Genomic DNA, 22,002 nt, shown 5'->3' with positions numbered 1-22,002 from the left:
ACCACTCATTATCATTGATAGAAATACCTTCAAATATCTGATCCATGAACCATGTAAGCTTATATCTCTCTCCTTCTCTCATTTCTCCATCCATAACCAAGCCTTAGGTGACCTGACTCAGCATCTCACGGGGAAACCTACATGTCAAATGCTACTTAATAATATTCCCATTCTATTTCTGGGACCTTTACTGCATTAGAGGTTGTTTTTCTTTTTACTGTTTCCTGAATTACTATTGCTGTCGTTGCACTAAACGCTACAGAGGTGAATGTTGCCCAATATAAACGAACAATGTTTTTGCTACATTCCGTGGCCTCTTTATTGGATACACATGTTCATTAATGCAAATATCTAATTAGCCAATCATGTGGCAGCAACTCAGTGCATAAAAGCATGCAGCCATGGTCAAGAGATTCAGTTATTGTTCAGACCAAACGTCAGAATGGAGAAGAGATGTGATCAAGGTGACTTTAACTGTGGAATGATTGTTGGTGCCAGACCGTACCTCAGAAACTGCTGATCTCTTGGGATTTTCAAGCACAATAGTATCTAGAGTTTACAGAGAATAGTGAGAAATTACCATCAGGCAGTAGCACTTACATCCACAGTAATGAACTTTTTGAGGGGCTAATGATGAAACATATGAGAAGTGACTAGGATCTGCTGAAATTTGCCAACCAGCACAGTAGGTCCACAGCAGATGTCATTTCATTGGCTCTTCACTTGATTGTGGAACATCTGGAAAGCAAAGATACATACATCAGAATGCTTTTTATTGACCACAGCTCAGTATTCAACACCATCATCCCCTCAAAATTAATCAATAAGCTTCAAGACCTTAGCGTCAATATCTGCTTGTGAAATTAGATCCTCAATTTCCTCACTTGCAGACCCCAGTCAGTTTGAAATGGCAATAACATCTCCTCCACAATCTCCATCAGCACAGGTACACCACAGGGCTGTGTGCTTAGCCCCTTGCTCTACTCACTGTACACTTATGACTGTGTGGCTAAGCACAGCTCCAATGCCACACTCAAGTTTGTTGCTGACGTCACTGTCGCAGGCCGAATCAAGGGCGGTGACGAACCAGCATGTAGGAGGGAGATTGAAAATCTGTCTGAGTGGTGCCACAACAACAACCTCTCACTCAATGTCAGCAAGACCAAGGAGCTGATTATTGACTTCAGCAGGAGGAAATCAGAGGTCCATGAGCCAGTCCTCATCGGAGGATCAGAAGTGGAGAGGGTCAGCAACTTTAAATTCCTTAGCGTTATCATTTCAGAGGATCTGTCCTGGGCCAAGCACATAAATGCAATTGCGAAGAAAGCATTGCAGTGCCTCTATTTCCTTAGGAGTTTGCGAAGATTTGACGTGACATCTAAAACTTTGACAAACTTCTATAGATGTGTAGTGGAGAGTATATTGACTGGCTGCATCACGGCCTGGTATGGAAACACCAATGCCCTTGAACAGAAAATCCTACAAAAAGTGATGGAGACACCCAGTCCATCACGGGTAAGGCCCTCCCCACCACTCAGTACATCTACACAGAGTGTTGTCACGGGAAAGTAGCATCCATCATCAGGAATCCCCACCATTCAGGGCATGCTGTCTTCTCAGTGCTGCCATCAGGAAGAAGGTATAGCAGCACCACCACGTTCAGGAACAGTTGTTACCCCTCAACCATCAGACTGCTGAACCAAAGGGGATAACTTCATTCAACTTCACCTATCCCATCACTGAAATGCTCCCAGGATCTATGGACTCACTTTCAAGGATGCTTCATCTCATGTTCTTGATATTTATTGCTTATTTATTTAGTATTATTATTCCTTTCCTTTTGTACTTGCACAATTAGTTGTCTTTCGCAGACTGGCTGGACGCCTAAGGTTTTTGATCGAATCTATTATGGCTATTATTCCATTATGAAATTATTGAGTATGCCCGCAAGAAAATGAATCTCAGGGTTGTATATGGTGACATACATGTACTTTGATAATAAATTTTCTTTGAACGTTTGAACTTCCGAAAAAAAAAAAAAAAACATCTAGTGAGCAGCAGTTCTCTGGGTGAAAATGTCTTGTTAATGAAAGGTCAGAGGAGAACAGCCAGGCTGATTCAAGCTGACAGGAAGGCTGAAGTAACACAGATAACCACACGTTACAATAATGGTGTGTAGAAGAGCATCTCTGAGCACACAACATAATGAACCTTGTGGTGGACGGGCTACAGCAGCTGAAGACCACAAAAACATATAGAAATATACTCAATGCCATCTTTATTAGGTGACTTCTGTACCTAATAAAGTGGCCACTGAGTGTATACCTTCATCTCCCTCTATGGCTTAGCACAATTTTTTTCCTATGGGTTTGAGACATCGGGAAGAACTTTTGAAACCGCTTTTCTATTTAACAGGTCCCTGACATTATTAAAATAGAGTTTCAAACTGTTTCTTAATGCAGCATGCATAATGTCTGCGCTGTGAAATTATCACCTGAAGGGAATAGCTAACTGCCAAGAATATCCAGACCACAGTGTTAGAACTAGACGAAAGATGGGAAATTTTATTTCATTTAAGTACCAGGGGATTTCATTTTCTCCGTGACTACTTTTAGCACAATGGTTAAATCATTCCTAATAAATCTGAGCCTGCACACTTGTAATATAGACTTTATCCTATGCAAAATAATGAGATAATTACTGCATTAATTTAACTAAAACATATTAACTAAAATAAGTACACAGAGGAAATTAGGTGCTTTGGTGTCATTTGAGGCCGAGCTTTTTTTGTGTCATCAGACTTAATAACGTGTGAGGCCCGTGCAGTTAAAGATCCAAGAACAATTATTTGACCAATTACAGTGATTATTCACAATGTTTTGGCCAATTTCCTTTCCTCTGTAATACCATCCCAGCAAGTGCTTGGATAGGAAAGCAACAATGTGGAACATGAGACTTGGACTGGAAGGTTAAACTGTAATGGTTTTCTCTCTCTGTTGGGGAAGGTTAAGCGTAGATTTAATAGAGCTGTTTAAAATTGTGAGTGGCTTTGACAGAATGGATGAGGAGATTTTTTTCTTCACTGCTTGGAGGGCACTGATTTACACACCAGCAGCCACTTTATTAGGTAGAGGAGTGAAGCCTGGTGTGGCATTCTGTTGCTGAAGCCCATCCACCTCAGGGTTCAATGTGCTGTGTGTTCAGAGGTGTTCGTCTGCTCACTGCTGTTGTCATTGTTCTTTTGCACACCTTGTGGCACATCGGGCAGTGACCTTGCTGTTTCTTTAGCATGTTTCATGTTTTTATGAGGCCAGTTTGCCAGCTCAATGCTCAACCCAGCACAAGCGCGGAAGGAGCCAGTCGGATTTGAACCCGGGACTACTCACCTTGAAGTCCGGTGTGACTGCCACCTCACCACTGGCCAGCATGTCACTGTTGTAACGTGTGGCTATCTGAGTTACCGTTGCCTTCCTGTCAGCATTAACAGTTTGGCCAGTCTCCTCTGACGTCTCTCATTAACAAGGCACTTTCGGCCACAGAACTTCCGCTCACTTGATGTGCACCACTCTCTGTAAACTCCAGAGCAGGGGTTCCCAACCTTTTTCATGCCATGGAGTCTTGCCACTAACCGAGGGGTCCTTAGACCCCAGGCTAGGTACCCCTGCTCTAGAGACTATTATGCTTGAAAATCCCAGGAGATCAGCGGTTTCAGAGATACTCAAACCACCCCATCTGGCACCAACAATCATTCCACATTGAAAGTCATTTAGACCACATTTCTTCTCCATTCTGATGTTTGATTTGAACAACAACTGAACCTTCTGACCATGTCTGCATGTTTTTATGTAATGAGTTGCACCACATTATTGGCTGATTAAATATTTGTATTAATGATTAGATTAGATTATGGGACACTCAGTCCTCATTTATTGTCATTTAGAAATGCATGCACTAAAAAATGATACAATGTTCCTCCAGAATGATATCACAAAAAAAAACAGGACAAACCAAGACTAAAACTGACAAAACCACATAATTATAACATATAGTTACAACAATGCAAAGCAATACCTTAATTTGATAAAGAGCAGACCATGGACACGGTAAAAAAAAGTCTCAAAGTCCCAATCGACCCATCATCTAATGCAGGCAGCAGAAGGGAGAAACCCTCCCCCCCCCATGAACCTCCAAGCGCTGACAACTTGCCGATGCATTGGAAGCACCCAACCACAGCCGACTCTGAGTCCAATACAGTCTCTCCGAGCACCATTCTCCGCCGAGCGCCTTGACCACCCCCTCCCCACCCCCGGCCATAGCTAATTGGCTGTTCTATGTAAAGTACAATTTTAACCCGGGGGCCTCATATCAGAACCTCACTTCCCACACATTCAGTCCACACTTTACAGTTATGAACACAGCATTAATAAAAGCATACCTTGGGTTATGAGCTTCTTTAAGAAGCTGTGGTTTCAGTAGCCAATAATACAATAGAGATTACTTTCCTTACAATGGAGATTGTTCTCCCTGCGACAGTTTAGGAACGTTAACATCTCAGGGCTGATGAATTTTTACTCAGCCATCATTCAGAGTGTAATGACCACCTCTTTTGCCGTTTGGTTTCCTGCTGCCTCCTCCCTCTTCAGTCCAGGTTGTAGCAAATGGTCCACTCAGTGGAGATGATCATTGTCAGTCAGCTACCAACATTAAAGTATCTGCTCGTCACCAGAACAAAGAAAAGAGCTGGAAAAATTGCTGCTGATTCCACCCATCTGAACAGTCTCCTATTCACCAGTTTACCATCAGAGAAACACTACAAGTCCATCACCACCAGGGCTACACGTCATCTCTGAAGCTTCTGTTCTGTAGCTATACAACTTTTCAACAAACCTCACTCAAGTGTAATACCCTCACTGTCCCTGCACAACATCCATTAATAGTCTTTTCTGCTCTCCGTGTTCTGTTGATAATTATTGAGTCTGTTCATATATTCACATTTATTTAAGTTTGATTATTGACGTGAGCATGTGACCATTCTGCTAATTGTTGATTGCTTATGGCTGTTTGCACTATTGGTTTGTAAATTGTTGTTTGTTACAGTATTGTCTGTTATGGTATTGTCTTCTATTTTATAGATGGCACTGAACCACAATCGATTCTGGGCTGTTTCACATACTGGCAATACAATGATTCTGATTCCAAATCGTTCCATCCAATAAACTGACTTTTTATTTCCTCAGGTAAAATTTGATACAGGCTTCTCCAACAGCCTGGCAACTACAATTACCCCGGTGTAGGTATGTGGCAAAAAAAATCTGCCACAGGGTAGTTGTAAATTCAAAGGGCTGCAGATGCTGGAAATCTGAAATAAAAACGAGAACTGTAGAAACACGCAGCAAGTCAGGCAGCATCTGTGGAGCAAGATAAAGAGCTCATCCTTCATCTCCAAGACTTTCATCCGACTAATCTCACATAGAGTCTCTCAAAAAAAAGTATATTCCAGTTAAAAGCAAGGACAGTAAAGGTGGCGAGAGCCAGCCTTCAATAACTAAGGAAGTAAAAGTAGGCATCAAACTAAAAGCTCGTGTGTATAAAGTCGCCAAGAGTAGTGGGAAACTGGAAGACTGGGAAAATTTTAAAAAGCAACTAAGAACCACTAAGCAAGCAATAAAGCATGGAAGATAGATTATGAAAATGAACCAGTACGAAATATAAAAACGGATAGTAAATAACTATACAAAGCGGAAAAGGGTGGCTAAAGTGAATGTAGGTCCCTTGGAGGACGAGAAGGGGGAATTGATATTGGGTAATGAGGAAATGGCCAAGGCTTTGAATGACCATTTTGTGTCAGTCCACGGTGGAGGACATGTCCAACATGCCAAAGAGAAATGATGCAATGGGAAGTGAGGATCTTGATATAATATCTATCACTAAAGAGGTAGTGCTGAGCAAACTTGTGGGCCTGAAGATAGATAAGAGCCCTGCTCTGATGGAATTCATCCCAGGGTACTGAAAGAAATGGCAGAAGTTATAATAGAGGCTTTGGTGATATTTACCAAAATTCTCCGGACTCTGAGCAGGTCCCAGCAGAATGGAAGACGGTAAATGTCACACCAGTGTTCAAAAAAGGATGTAGGCAAAAGGCAGGTAACTATAAGCCAGTTAGTTTAACATCTGTAGTTGGGAAAATGCTTGAAGCTATCACTAAAGAAGAAATAGTGAGGCATCTGGAAAGAAATGGATCCATCAGGCAGATGCAGCATGGATTCAGCAAAGGCAGATCCTGTTTGACAAACTTACTGGAGTTCTTTGAGGATATAATGAGCGCAGTGGATAGAGGGGAACAGATGAATGTTATTTACTTGGATTTCTGGAAGACGTTCGATAAGGTGCCACGTAAAAGACTTATCCATAAGATAAGGATGCATAGAGTTGGGGGTGATGTATTAGCATGGATAGAGGATTGGTTAAGCAATAGAAAGCAGAGAGTGGGGATATATGGGTGTTACTCTGGTTGGCAATCAGTGGTGAGCGGTCTGTCGCAGGGGTTGGTGCTGGGCCCGCAACTGTTCACGATATACATTAATGATCTGGAAGAGGAGATGGTACAGGTGGGACCTGTACAAGAGAGACGGGTTACACTTGAACTACAGGGGGACCAATATCTTTTCAGGGAGGTTTGTTAATGCCGTTGGGGAGGCTTTAAACTAGATTTGCAGGGGGATGGGAACCAGAGTGCCAGAGTTGACAGTGTGGCTGGGATGAAAATTATTGATGTTAAAAGTTCAAGCAAATCCACTAATAGAAAGGTTGTGAGTGGTGGTAAAAATCTTCTGAGGTGTATATATTTCAATGCTAGGAGTATTGCAGGGAAGGCGGATGAGTTGAGGGCATGGATTGACATGTAGAATTATGACGTTATAGCAATTAGTGAAACTTGGCTACAGGAGGGGCAGGACTGGCAGCTTAATATTCCAGGTTTCTGATGTTTTAGATGTGATCGAGGCAGAGGAATGAAAGGTGGGGGAGTAGCATTGCTTCTTGGGGAAAATATTACAGCAGTGCTCAGGCAGGACAGATTAGAGGGCTTGTCTACTGAGTCCTTATGGGTGGAGCTGAGAAACAGGAAAGGTATGGCCACATTAGTGAGATTGTATTACAGACCACCCAATAGTCAACGAGAATTGGAAGAGCAAATCTGTAGAGAGGTAGCAGGCAACTGCAGGAAACATAAAGTTGTGGTGGTAGGGGATTTTAATTTTCCATATATTGATTGGGACTCCCATACCGTTAAGGGTCTAGATGGTTTAGAGTTTGTAAAATGTGTTCAGGAAAGTTTTCTAAATAAATATATAGAGCAGCCAACTAGAGGGGATGCAATATTGGATCTCCTGTTAGGAAACGAGTTAGGACAAGCGACAGAAGTCTGTGTAGGGGAGCACTTTCGTTCCAGTGATCATAACACCATTAGTTTCAACTTGATCATGGACAAGGATAGATCTGGTCCTAGGGTTGAGATTCTCAACTGGAAGAAGGCCAAATTTGAAGAAATGAGAAAGGATCTAAAAAGCGTGGATTGGGACAAGTTGTTCTCTGGCAAGGATGTGATCGGTAGGTGGGAAGCCTTCAAAGGAGAAATTTTGAGAGTGCAGAATTTGTATGTTCCTGTCAAGATTAAGGCAAAGTGAATAGGAATAAGGAACCTTGGTTCTCAAGGGATATTTCAACTCTGATAAAGAAGAAGAGGGAGTTGTATGACATGTATAGGAAGCTGGGAGTAAATAAGGTGCTTGAGGAGTATAAGAAGTGCAAGAAAATACCTAAGAAAGTAATCAGGAGGGCTAAAAGAAGACATGAGGTTGCCTTGGCAGTCAAAGTGAAGGATAATCCAAAGAGCTTTTACAGGTATATTAAGAGCAAAAGGATTGTAAGGGATAAAATTGGTCCTCTTGAAGATCAGAGTGGTCAGCTATGTGTGGAACCAAAGGAAATGGGGGAGATCTTAAATAGCTATTTTGCGTCTGTATTTACTAAGGAAACTGGCATGAAGTCTATGGAATTAAGGGAAACAAGTAGTGAGATCATGGAAACTGTACAGATTGAAAAGGAGGAGGTCCTTGCTGTCTTGAGGAAAATTAAAGTGGATAAATCCCCGGGACCTGACAGGGTGTTCCCTCGGACTTTGAAGGAGACTAGTGTTGAAATTGCAGGGGCCCTGGCAGAAATATTTAAAATGTCACTGTCTACAGGTGAGGTGCCGGAGGATTGGAGAGTGGCTCATGTTGTTCCGTTGTTTAAAAAAGGATCAAAACATAATCCGGGAAATTATAGGCCAGTAAGTTTAACGTCGGTAGTAGGTAAATTATTGGAGGGAGTACTAAGAGACAGAATCTACAAGCATTTGGATAGACAGGGACTTATTAGGGAGAGTCAACATGGCTTTGTGCGTGGTAGGTCATGTTTGACCAATCTATTGGAGTTTTTCAAGGAGGTTACCAGGAAAGTGGATGAAGGGAAGGCAGTGGATATTGTCTACATGGACTTCAGTGAGGCCTTTGACAAGGTCCCGCATGGGAGGTTAGTTAGGAAAATTCAGTCGCTAGGTATACATGGGGAGGTGGTAAATTGGATTAGACATTGGCTCAATGGTAGAAGCCAAAGAGTGGTAGTAGAGAATTGCTTCTCTGAGTGGAGGCCTGTGACTAGTGGTGTGCCACAGGGATCAGTGCTGGGTCCATTGTTATTTGTCATCTCTATCAATGATCTGGATGACAATGTGGTAAATTGGATCAGCAAATTTGCTGATGATACAAAGATTGGAGGTGTAGTAGACAGTGGGGAAGGTTTTCAGAGCCTGCAGAGGGACTTGGACCAGCTGGAAAAATGGGCTGAAAAATGGAAGATGGAGTTTAATACAGACAAGTGTGAGGTATTGCACGTTGGAAGGACAAACCAAGGTAGAACATACAGGGTTAATGGTAAGGCACTGAGGAGTGCAGTGGAACAGAGGGATCTAGGAATACAGATACAAAATTCCCTAAAAGTGGCGTCACAGGTAGATAGGGTCGTAAAGAGAGCTTTTGGTACTTTGGCCTTTATTAATCAAAGTATTGAGTATAAGAGCTGGAATGTTATGATGAGGTTGTATAAGGCATTGGTGAGGCCGAATCTGGAGTATTGTGTTCAGTTTTGGTCACCAAATTACAGGAAGGTTGAAAGAGTGCAGAGAACGTTTACAAGGATGTTGCCGGGACTTGAGAAACTCAGTTACAGAGAAAGGTTGAATAAGTTAGGACTTTATTCCCTGGAGCATAGAAGAATGAGGGGAGATTTGATAGAGGTATATAAAATTATGATGGGTATAGATAGAGTGAGTGCAAGCAGGCTTTTTCCACTGAGGCAAGGGGAGAAAAAACCAGAGGTCATGGGTTAAGGGTGAGGGGGGAAAAGTTTAAAGGGAACATTAGGGGAGGGGCTTCTTCACACAGAGAGTGGTGGGAGTATGGAATGAGCTGCCAGATGAGGTGGTAAGTGCGGGTTCTTTTTTAACATTTAAGAATAAATTGGACAGATACGTGGATGGGAGGTGTATGGAGGGGTATGGTCCGTGTGCAGGTCAGTGGGACTAGGCAGAAAATGGTTTGGCACAGCCAAGAAGGGCCAAAAGGCCTGTTTCTGTGCTGTAGTTTCTATGGTTTCTATTGAGTGTAGTGTATCTACGTTTGCTGATGACACTAAATTGAGTGGAAAAGCAAATTGTGCAGAAGATACAGAGAGTCTGCAGAGAGATATAGATAGGTTAAGTGAGTGGGCAAGGGTCTGGCAGATGGAGTACAATGTTAGTAAATGTGAGGTCATCCACTTTGGAAGGAAAAATGAAAGAGCAGATTATGATTTAAATGGTAAAAAAAATTGCATCGTGCTGCTGTGTAAAGGGACCTGGGAGTGCTTGTGAATGAATCACAAAAGGTTGGTTTGCACGTGCAGCAGGCTCTCAAGAAGGCAAATGGAATGTTGGCCTTCATTGCTAGAGGAATTGAATTTAAGAGCAGGGAGGTTCTGCTGCAACTGTACAGGGTACTGGTGAGGCCACACCTGGAGTACTGCGTGCAGTTCTGGTCTCCTTACTTGAGGAAGGATATACTGGCTTTGGAGGCAGTGCAGAGGAGGTTCACCAGGTTGATTCCAGAGATAATGGAGTTACACTATGAGGAGAGATTGAGTCTCCTGGGACTGTACTCACTGGAACTCAGAAGAATGAGAGGAGATGTTATAGAAACATATAAAATTATGAGGGATAGATAAGATAGAGGCAGGGAAGTTGCTTCCACTGATAGGTGAGATTAGAACCAGGGAACATAGTCTCAAGATTTGGGGGAGTAGATTTAGGATGCAGATGAGGAGGAACTGCTTTTCCTAGTGAGTGGTGAATCTGTGGAATTCTCTAGCCAATGAGGCAGAGGAGGCTACCTCAGTAAATATATTTAAGACAAGGTTGGATAGTAGGGTAATTAAGGATTATGGGGGAAAGGCAGGTAGGTGGAGGTGAGTCCATGGCCAAATCAGCCATAATCTTATTGAATGGCAGAGCAGGCTCAACGGGCCAGATGGCCGACTCCTGCTCCTATTTCTTATGTTCTTGTATTCTCTGGCCCGCAATGTTAAATGTACTTCTTGTTCCACAGATGGTGATTGACCCTATCTGAGTGCTAATAAAGGGTGTGTGAGAGAGAACGGGTTATAAAGAGTAGCAGGTGGGAAATGGGACCAATAGATCATTCTGTTGGAAGCTGCAAGACACAATGGACCGAATACTCTTCTGCAGCACATACAAAATGCTGGAGGAACTCAGCAGGTCAGGCAGCATCGATGGAAATTAATAAATGGTCAATGATTCAGGCCAAGACCTTTCTTCAGGACTGAAAAGGAAGGAGGAAGACCCCAGAATAAAAAGATGAGGTGGGGGAAGGGGAAGGAGGATAGCTAGAAGGTGATAGGTGAAGCCACGAGGGTGGGAAAGGTAAAGAGCTGGAGATGAAGAAATCTGATAGGAGAGGAGAGTGGACGATAGGAGAAATGGGAGAAAGAGGGGACATAGGGGGAGGTGATAGGCAGGTGAGAAGTGGTAAGAGCCCCAGAGTAGGGAATAGAAGAATAGGGGAAGGGGAGGGGAAAAATTACCAGAAAGAGAAATAGATATTCATGCCATCAGGTTGGAGGCCGGCCAGATAGAAAAAAGGTGTTCCTCCTCCGAGGGTGGCTCCGACATGTCAGAACGGAAATGGGAATAGGATTTTGAATGTTTGGCCGCTGGGAAGTTCCACTTTTAGCGGATGAGCGGAGGTGCTTGACAAGAATAATCTCCTGTGACACAATAAGTTAATTATAAGTTATTATAGTTGCTGCCTGACCTGCTGAGTTCATCCAGCCTCTTGTGTTTGTTGCTCTGGATTTCCAGCATCTGCAGGATCTTTTGCATTTAGCATCTCTGAAACCCACAACCACAAACATCTGGAAAGGTAAAGGGCAGCATTGGTAAGCGAACAAACACGTGTTTTCCTCCAAGCTTTTTCCAAATTCAACTTGGAAATATAATGCTTCCTTCATTGTCGAAATCAGTAACCGGAGGTGGTTGCCCATTGTATCCGAGGATGACAGTTCGACTTGTGCAGTTCTGTTGTGTGTTCGTAGCTGGCTGCTGGGTCCAAGTTGCGAGTGACATAGACGTCCACAATACGGAGGTGAAAACTGTGCTGGATATGGACGTGGAGACGCGGCTATTCCTTTCCTTCTCTGTCGGGCAGCGATTAGTACTGCTCTGCGTCCCTTCCCCAGGTCAGCACTGCGGACGTACTAGTCACTGCCCACCAAAGCAGGAGAGCAATGGCAGTGACTCTGCTTTACTGTTGTCACATACACCAAGACACAGTGGAAAGCTCCTGATTATCAAGCCATCCATACAGCTCATTCCATATCTACGTACCTCAAAACAATACAAAAAAGGAAATCAGAATGCAGAACAGAATGAAGACCCAAGAGACTGCAGTTACTGGGATCAGGAGCAACAAACAATCGGCTGGCAGAACTGAACGGGTGGAGCAGCATCTGTGGAAGGAAAAGGGATAAAGAATTATGGGGGACAGGCATGTGGGTGGGTAGAATTGAATTGAATTGACTTTATTACTTACATCCTTCATATGCACAAGGAGTAAAAATCTTTACGTCATGTCTCCGTCTAAATGTGCAATGTGCAATTTATAGTAATTTATAATAAATAGTATGTACAACAGGACAGTCAATGTAACATAGAAATACAATTGTATCAGCATGAATTAAGCAGTCTGATAGCCTGGTGGAAGAAGCTGTCCTGGAGCCAGCTGGAACAGTTTGTGGTTGGGGTGTCTCGGGTCCCCAGTGATCCTTCGAGCCTTTTTTACACACCTATCTCTGCAAATGTCCTGAATAGTGGGAATTTCACATCTACAGGTGCGCTGGTCTGTCCACACCACTCTCTGCAGAGTCCTGTGATAGAGGGAAGTGCAGTTCCCATACCAGGCAGTGATGCAGCCAGTCAAGATGCTCTCAGTTGTGCCCCTATAGAAACTTCTTCAACCATCTGAGGCGAAAGAGGCGCTGTTGTGCTTTTTTCACCACATAGCCGGTACGTACAGACCACGTGAGATCCTCAGTGATATGTATGCCGAGGAAATTAAAGCTGTTCACCCTCGGAACCCCAGATCCAGTGATGAACTGAGTCCACGGACAGAGCAGCCATGATCGTACTAAATGACAGAGCAGGATCAATAGGCCAGACTCCTGCTCCCATTTCTTTTATTCTTACTTGAATGTCAACATTTCTGATCAAAATCCTGTGTTGACATCAGAATGTAGTGTTATAGTTGCAGAGAAAATGCACTGCAAGTTGACAAGTAAAGCACAGAGCTATGAAAACTTCATCTTCAGTGAATAGGGCCTGATAACTGTGGGATAGACAGTGTCCTTGAGCCTGATGGTACGTGTTCTCAGGATTTTGTATCTTCTGCCTTATGAGAGAGAGAATGACCGGGGTGTGAGGGGTCCTTGATTATGTAGCCTGCTTTTCTGAGACAATGGGAAGTGTAGATACTTAATAGAGATAGAGTTCCTCTTGTCCTTACCTACCACCCCATCAGACTCTGCAACTTATGCCATCTCCAAAGGGATCCTACTGCTAAACATACCTTTATATTCCCCATCCCTCGCCACTTACCACAAGGATCACTCCCTCTGTGACTGCCTTGTCCCTTCATCTTTCCCTGCTAATCTCCCTCCCTACAGGGTGCTGAGTGCCACACCTGTCCATACACCTCCTCCCTCACCTTCATTCAGGGCCCAAAACAGTCCTTCCAGGTGAGGCAACACTTCACCTGCAAATCTGCTGGCGTTGTCTGTCGTGTCTGGTGCCCCCAACGTGGCCTCCTCTACACAGGTGAGACCCGTCGGAAATTGGGGGACTGCTTCGTTGAGCACCCCCACACCATCCACCACAAGTGCAACTTCCCGGTGGCCACACATTTTTATTCCCATTCTCATTCCCGTTCTGATATGAGTCAAGATGAGATCACCCTCAGGGCAGAGGACCAACACCTTGCCCTCCAACCTGATGGCATGAGTATCAAATTCTCCATCCGGTAAACAAATTCCACCCTCACCCCCCCTCGTTTATTCCCCACTCTGATTCGCACCTGCCTATTAGTTATCCCAGGGTCCCCTCCTTCTTCCCTTTCTCCAATAGTCCATTCTCCTCTCCTATCAGATTCCTTCTTCTCCAGCCCTTGACCTTTCCCACCCACTTGGCTTAACCTATCACCTTCCAGCTGTCCTCCTTCCACTCTACCCACCTCTTTATTTTGGCACTCTCCCCCTTCCTTCTCAGTCCTGAAGAAGGGCCTCGGCCCGAAACGTCAACTATCTGTTCACTTCCATAGATGCTGCTTGACCTGCTGAGTACCTCCAGCATTTTGTGCGTGTTGCTTTGGATTTCTAGCATCTGCACATTTTCTCGTGTTTACAATGGAGGGGAGGCTAGCTTTCATGCTGAAATGGGTTTTTCATGTTGTGACTACAGCTCTCTGCAGTTTCTAGAGCTTGCTAACTCATGACATTGTTGAAGCAACTTCTGCAGTGGGTGGAGATGTCGAATCAGGAGAAAACACTGGTTTTCCCAGCAGCAGCCACATCCAAAAAGTGAATAAGAATGAACCACCATTTCCTGTCTGCTTAGAAATATTAAATACTTCGGAAATGTGTAAATACAGACATTTTATTCCCTTTTCCCTTGAGCTAAAATTAGCAATTATAATGTAAGGAAGCCAGGTAAGCTTTATGTGAAGGCGTACCAGCTGAACTAACAAACTAATTAAAATATAATTGTGACTGTTCTTGAGTTCAATATTGCAGGATAGGCTGGATCACCGCGAGGAAACTGTAGTCCGTGGAAGTAAAGAGCTGAAGAAATATTTTGTTCTCACAATGTGATCAGAAAAATAAATAAAATTTAAGTTCAAAATAAATATTCGAGGTTCTCAGGTTTCATTCTGAGCTTGTGCAACTGTGAAGTCTTATCAAATTTGATCTCATCCTTTCATAAAGCTAATCTTGTCATTTTTCCATTATACTTCTTAATTGAGTCCAGGCTTGGGGAAGTGTTCCAGTTGTTAACGGTCTTCAGTGTGAAGGAGCACTCCCCTTATGTTAATCTTGCCAATCACATCCTTGGGTCTGTTCCCACTTGTCCCGTCCTGATGTATCAGCTCCTCTTCCCTCTCTTCTCTTGAGCAACAGATGTATCTTTTACCAGGCTCACCCTGAAGAAATGTCCAACTTTCGGTCATAGAGTCGTACGGCTCAAAAACAGGTCCTTCAGCCACCCTGTCCCTATAGACCTTCTTGCCTATTGATACCAATCCCACTTGCCCTAATTAGGGCATTTGCCTTTGACTTGTCTATTTAAGTGTTTCCCTAAGTGCCTCTTAAACATAGTGATTGCATTTTTTGTTTTGTTTCCGTTTGCTGAAAACGGGGTTTGATGTTTGATGTTTTTCTTTGGGCTGGTTGGTTCCACAGTTCTTGTTTTGAAATTGCCTGTGGGGAAGATGAACGTCAGGGTAGAGTGCTGCAAACATATATTGATACATAAATGTACTTTGAACTTTAAGTGTGCTTTCTGTTTAATCTCGTCAAGTTTATTTTGACTGTCACGGGTTTACCATGTATTCTGGTTATTTAAAGAGACTCCCAATTAACACTTTTCGCGGGGCCTTGTGTTTCAGAATGATTCGTCTCATGCTGTCACTTGGTCAAGCCACTAATGTTCTGTTGGAGTTCCTATGAATAAACTTTTGTTTCTCTCTCTACATGGGAGTCTGTTGTTCCTCCGCACTTGTGTTCAGTCCTCTGTCAGTGCACACTGGGACAATTTCTGCCTGTTCATCAGTTTGACTCAGCATTTCTTGTTCTATTTCTATGGATTGTCCGTATATATTGAAAAATAAAGAGAGAGCAGAATAGTGAGGTAGTGGTCATGGGTTCATGGACCTTTCAGAAATTTGACATTAGATGAGAAGAACCTGTTCTTAAAACATTGGGTTGTGTTTTGTTGTTTCTTTTCCTCTCTGCACATTGGGTGTTTGAAAGTCTTTTTTTTAATGGATTCTTTCAGGTTTCTTTGTTTTGCGGCTGCCTGTAAGGAGATGAATCTCAAGGTTGTTTAATATATCTGTACTTTGATAATAAATGTACTTTGAACTTTGAGTCTTTAGGCTCCTGTACCTCCTTCCTGATGGTAGAAATGAGAGGAATGCATGCCCTGCATGGCGATTAATCCTGTTTGCCCGCATTGGGGCTATACCATTCCAAACAAGAAACAAAAATTATTCAAGCAAGATACTATGGAGATACAAGGATAAATGATTACCCGCCTCCAGTTAAACAAAAAGAGGAATATTTCAAAACACTGCAGCATTGTTTGTCCCTCGAAGATATGTATTGTTCTTACTCAGATGTGGAATCACAATTCTCATTTTTGTAGCACCCAATTACCTTGTCCACTACTGCTGATCACTGTCTGCTATAAGAGATAATATATAATTATATCTGTGTGTTGACTGGAGCTACATGTCTGTGATTCTGCTGCGAGCAGATTTTTCATTGCACTGTACCTCACTATATTTGTGCATGTGACAATAAACTCAGCTTGATTTGGCTAAGTTCTAGATGTACTATTTGCCTGCCGTAGAGTCATACAGAACAGAAACAGGCCCTTTGGCCCATCAAGACTTCACCAATTATCAGTCGTGATTCTGTGATGGAGAGCGCACAGTAAATGCACACCTTGCACATGTACGTTTACACAAGCACACACAAACATCGCCTTGTCATTCTGCAGTCGTTGTGCATAGTGCGCACACTTCAACGTCTCCCACTGCCCCCCCCCCCCGGTATATTCTAATAATGGATCCTAAAGGGTTCAGTTTTATGGTGCTTTTCCTGTCATACACAGTGGAATATTCAGTTTCTTTCATGCTGGGGATGTGTAAATGCATATATATATTGTTTGTATACTACATTTAAGGTAGAAGCTTCTGTTTATTTTGTAACATGACATAACTGCATTGTGTGGTGCATTCACGTGTGTTCTTACATTAACTGTGTGGGTAATTAAAGATGGTATGTCCTGGTACCTAAAGAAACAAGACTCATCTCTTTCAGTAGGAGAGAGAGAGATCAGGACTGTCAGGAGTTCACACTGGACAAAATAGTATGGAGCTATTATTGTACATTCTGATAGATATCTTTTTGTAAATATTGGCAGTTTTCTTTCTTGCTATTTTCATAAGTTTGATTTTTGACGCACCCAATAAACATCCTTGAACGAAAGTGCTAAGTGACTACAGCCATTTTTTTCTCTGGCCATAACCCATGAGCTAACACACTCATCCATTTTATGCCATTTACCATACATTTCAGCAGTACAATGAGGCCTCTGGAGGAAGTGAATTTGAGATAGCCATTTCTTTTCTTCTTACTCCTTTTCCTCCTCTCTTTCTTTCCTACACTCCTTCCTTCTATCCATTAAAGAGAACTCTGCCTGTGATGGCCATTGACCAGCTATGTGATGCTCCAAGGGCAGGTGTTTCCAACAGTTTCTGGAGTCAGAAAGTCATTGAACACTACAGTGCACAAAAAGGCCCTTCAGCCCATCTAGACCATGCCGAATTTTATTCCCCTCAGTCCCATCGACCACACTGGACTGTAGCTCTCCAATCCCTTCCCTTCCATGCATGTAATCCACACCTCTCCAAAATATTGCAATTGAACTCACATCCACAACTTCTTCCAGGAGCATGTTCCAGTAAGATTTGCTCTCCTCTTTGTAGTGCAGTCAATATTGTGAGCGGAGAATACATTGAAAGAAGTTCAAGTAATTACTATTGATGCAGAACATGCCTGGGAAAAGAGAGATTGGGGCAAGTGCATTTGTATAGGAAGATGCTGCGGGCTGGGGCTGTTTATTTCAGCCGAATATAAAACCATAAGGCCATAAGTCATTGGCCCATTAAGTCAATCTACCCTCATAATATTATAAACCAGTCCTATCAGCTGTACAGTGCATAGTACAAGCGAACGATTGGGAGACCAGTGGGGTGGATTTGATGGCGGCTGTGGGGCTGCAGGCATCTTAAAAACAAGACCATAAGACATACAGTATTGTGCAAAAGTCTTAGGCACATATATATAGCTAGGGGGCCTAAGACTTTTGCACAGTATTGTATTTATCAACACAGAGTGCACAGCGAGCGGGAGCAAAGGATGTTGGAAATGGCAAGGGTGGAGGCACAGGTGCAGACACATCCAGCCCTGAAACACCAGTCACGGTCATTTGAATCCAAACAATTGGTTTATTGATCATTACAGAATGTCTCTCTGGTGCTTCCTGCTCCCCCGACCTTTCCTTTCCCCTTGTCCCAACCACGATTCCCCTCGCCCTGCCCGCTTCCCATTCTCAGTCCACAATAGAGACCCATATCAGAATCAGGTTTATCATCACTCACATAGGTCATGAAATTTGATTTTTTTTGTGGCGGCAGCAGCACAAGGCAATAAATAAAATTACTACAGTGCTTTGCAAAAGTCTCAGGCACCCTAGTTATATATCAATCACCATATAACCATATAACAATTACAGCACGGAAACAGGTCATCTCGGCCCTTCTAGTCCGTGCCGAATGCTTACTCTCACCTAGTCCCACCGACCTGCACTCAGCCCATAACCCTCCATTCCTTTCCTGTCCATATACCTATCCAATTTTTCCTTAAATGACATCGAACCTGCCTCAACCATTTCTACTGGAAGCTCGTTCCACACAGCTACCGCTCTCTGAGTAAAGAAGTTCCCCCTCATGTTACCCCTAAACTTTTGCCCTTTAACTCTCAACACATGTCCTCTTGTTTGAATCTCCTCCACTCTCAATGGAAAAAGCCTATCCATGTCAACTCTATCTATCCCCCTCATAATTTTAAATACCTCTATCAAGTCCCCCCTCAGCCTTCTACGCTCCAAAGAATAAAGACCTAACTTGTTCAACCTTTCTCTGCAACTCAGGTGCTAAAACCCAGGTAACATTCTAGTAAATCTTCTCTGTACTCTCTCTATTTTGTTGACATCTTTCCTATAATTCAGTGAGCAATACACAATACTCCAAATTTGGCCTTGTACAATTTTAACATTACATCCCAACTCCTATACTCAGTGCTTATGTGTGCATAATATATGTGCCTTAGATTTTTACACAGCACAGTAGGAGCAGAATTAGGCCATTCAGCCCATCGAACCTACCCACCGTATCTGATTTGAGAGGTCAAGAATCCTCTCAACCCCCTTCTCCCGCTTTCTCACCTTAATCTTGGACTCCCTTACTAATCAAGAACCTATATCAACCTCCGCTTTGAACATATCCAATGACTTGGCCTCCACAGCAACCTGTGGCAATGAATTCTACAGATTCACCACTGCAAGCTTCAGGCTCATCAAAGCTGAATATCAAACTCAAAGGACCTCACTGACAAGCTGGTTATAGTCTTGAGGAAAGAAAGAATTTCATCTTCCATGTGATGAGAAATGGTTTGTTAAGCTCAGCTATCTCAGCAGGAAAACACACATCTTTAGAGGGAAATCTGGAAAACTGCAGATGCTAGAAATCTGAAGTAAAAATCAGAAAACGCTGGAAATACTAGGTAGGTCATGTAGGATCCGTGGAGAGAGAAACAGCTAATGCTTCAGGTCAGGAGTCCTCTGTCAGATCTGGGAATAGAGAGTAGAACAAGTTAGTTTTCAGTAACAGAGAAGATAGGGGAGTGATAGGTAGGACAAGGGTGGTTTAGTGGCATCAGCACTGGACTTTGAAACAGATGATCTTGAGTTCGAATTGAGCTGGGTCCCAGGTTGGGCAGCAGCAGAGTCTGCGTGGAAGGAAGAAAGGCCTGGCAACCTACTTCCGTATCTTGCCATGTAAACCCAAACACACTATCCATAGGATTACCATGAGTCAATGGCACTCAACAACAACAGGTAGGACAAGGGGACTATTTCTGATAAGTTGAGACCAACTAGGTTAATGAGGATAGTTGGAAGTGCAGTACACTCCTTGTGGTAGCAATAGCAGGGCAGTAGGGCACGCCCAGTGGGACAATCAGAGGGATCTTGGGATCCGAGTCCATAGGACGCTCAAAGCTGCTGTCCAGATTGACTCTGTGGTTAAGAAGGCATACAGTGCCTTCATCAATCATGGGATTGAGTTTAAGAGCTGAGAAGTAATGTTAGAGCTATACAGGACCCTGATCAGACACACTTGAAGTACTATGCTCAGTTCTGTTCATCTCACTACAGGAAGGATGTGGAAATTATAGAAAGGGTGCAGAGGAGATTTATAAGGATGTTCCCTGGATTAGTGAGCATGTCTTATGAGAATAGGTTGAGGGAACTTGGCCTTTTCTCCTTGAAGGGACAGAGGATGAGAGGTGACCTGATAGAGGTGTATAAGATGATGAGAGGCATTGATCGTGTGGATAGTCAGAGGCTTTTTCCCAGGGCTGAAATGGCCAGCACGAGTGGACACAGTTTTAAGGTGCTTGGAAGAAGGTACAGAGGAGATGTCAGGGGTAAATTTTTTTACCCTGACAGTGGTGAGTGCGTGGAATGGGCTGCCGGCGACGGTGGTGGAGGAGGATACAATAGGGTCTTTTAAGAGTCTCCTGGATAGGTACATCGAGCTTAGAAAAATAGAGGGCTATGGGTAACCCGAGGTAATTTCTAAAGTAAGTACATGTTCGGCACCGCATTGTGGGTCGAAGGGCCTGTATTGTGCTGTAGGTTTTCTATGTTCTATGTTCTAAACTAGAATTGGAATGAGCACACTTTGTAATTTTCCTTTGGCTCCTCATTCACTCCTGCACAGGGAATGCATTGAGATGATTACAGTGTCCAATTGTTGGCTTATACATTCATAATGCTCGCACATCCCTTAATACAGAAACAGAGTCTTGGTTCTTCTCAGGTCTCTCCCGTGTTACTTATAGCAGGGGTGCCCAACCTTTTTTGTACTGCGGACCAGTTTAATACTGACAATATTCTTGTGGACCGGCCGACCCGGGGCGGGGGGGAGGTAGGGTTGCCAACGGACAAGGGTAGCAGTCAAATACATTGTGTTTACCGCGAGAAAGACTACACTGACCATGAAACCTTGCACGGGCACCAGTGCGCATGCGTGTACCTGCCGATTTTTTTCCCTGCAAATGTTTTTTGGCGATTCTGCTCGGGGGAGGGGGGGAGAGAGTATTAATCACGACCAGAATATAGGTGATAAGTGGCTAATACACTCAATTTCATTTCTAAAAGGGTTTCTCTAATGAATTTAATATTAAACACACAGCGCATATATTCCTCGCATTAATATAGTGATAACTCAATTATCAGGGGAGGACAGGGGAGCTTGAAGTAAGTGTTGAACAAACTTCCAGTAGAAGTTCTAGAGGCAGGTTCGATATTACCATTTAAAGAAAAATTGGATAGGTATATGGACAGGAAAGGAATGGAGGGTTAGGGGCTGAGTGCAGGTCGGTGGGACTAGGTGATAGTAGCGTTCGGCACGGAATAGAAGGGCAGAGATCGCCTGTTTCCGTGCTGTAATTGTTATATGGTTATATAAGTCACTTATAAGTAAATAGCATCATAAAATTTTAAGTAACGTTTGGATATTAAACATACAGCACATATTTTCCCTGTATGAACATATAAAATCATTGCAACACACCAATATCGCTGAATCAGTGGGAGCCCTGGGCTTATTTTCCTGCAACGAGACGATTGGGTGATGGGAGACAGCGATACTCGAAGGGGGTTCCTTATGTCCAGCTATTCCGCAATTTAGTTTTCGTTGCATTCATTGCAGAGATATGTTGGAAATGGAAGCAACGTTTTCAGTGTTTTCGTGGCTATCTCAGGGTATTTAGCCTTGACTTTGATCCAGAATGCCGGCAGAGATGTTATGTCAAACATACTTTACAGCCCACCATCATTTGCAAGCTCGAGGAGTTGATCTCCTTCCCGCGCCGACATGGATGACGCACGGGTAATGACCTCGCATGCGTTCAAGTTCAACAGTGGGCGTGACAGGGAATGAGGAAAGGTGCAGCTGACTCATATCACCAAATCATATTGTTTCTTTGCAGCCCGGTACCGGTCCGCAGCCCAGTGATTGGGGACCGCCGACTTATAGGAGCAAGTCCCACTTCTAGAGGCTGGCATGGGCCGTACAATCATGTAGCAGTAAGCAGAATACTTTACAGCACTGGCTGTAAGATCGGGGTTCAATTCCCTCCACTGTCCGTAAGGAGTTTGCACGTTCTCCCCGTGACTGCATGGATTTCCTCCGGGTGCTTTGGTTTCCTCCCACAGTCCACAAGATG

The 22,002-nt window shown here is 43.4% G+C and overlaps 1 protein-coding gene across 2 annotated transcripts in view; it reads right to left on the bottom strand.

Annotated features, from left to right (window-relative positions):
- Nucleotides 1-398: 398 nt before the first annotated feature.
- efcab2 (EF-hand calcium binding domain 2) overlaps nucleotides 399-22,002 on the bottom strand; it is a 135,215-nt gene continuing 113,611 nt past the window's right edge. Inside the window, exon 7 of one of the 2 annotated variants that reach the window (XM_072267013.1) lies at nucleotides 399-738. In XM_072267013.1, coding sequence (XP_072123114.1) covers nucleotides 704-738 — 35 coding nt within the window. In that variant the 3' untranslated portion in view covers nucleotides 399-703. Of the gene's footprint in view, nucleotides 739-18,794; nucleotides 19,340-22,002 lie in introns of those variants that run through there. The other variant, XM_072267014.1, reaches the window with a different exon arrangement.

Source organism: Mobula birostris, chromosome 8 (assembly GCF_030028105.1).
Source record: "Mobula birostris isolate sMobBir1 chromosome 8, sMobBir1.hap1, whole genome shotgun sequence".
Taxonomy (NCBI): domain Eukaryota; kingdom Metazoa; phylum Chordata; class Chondrichthyes; order Myliobatiformes; family Myliobatidae; genus Mobula; species Mobula birostris.
Note: the sequence above shows the minus strand (reverse complement) of the source record. Positions and strands in the feature narration are given on the sequence as shown.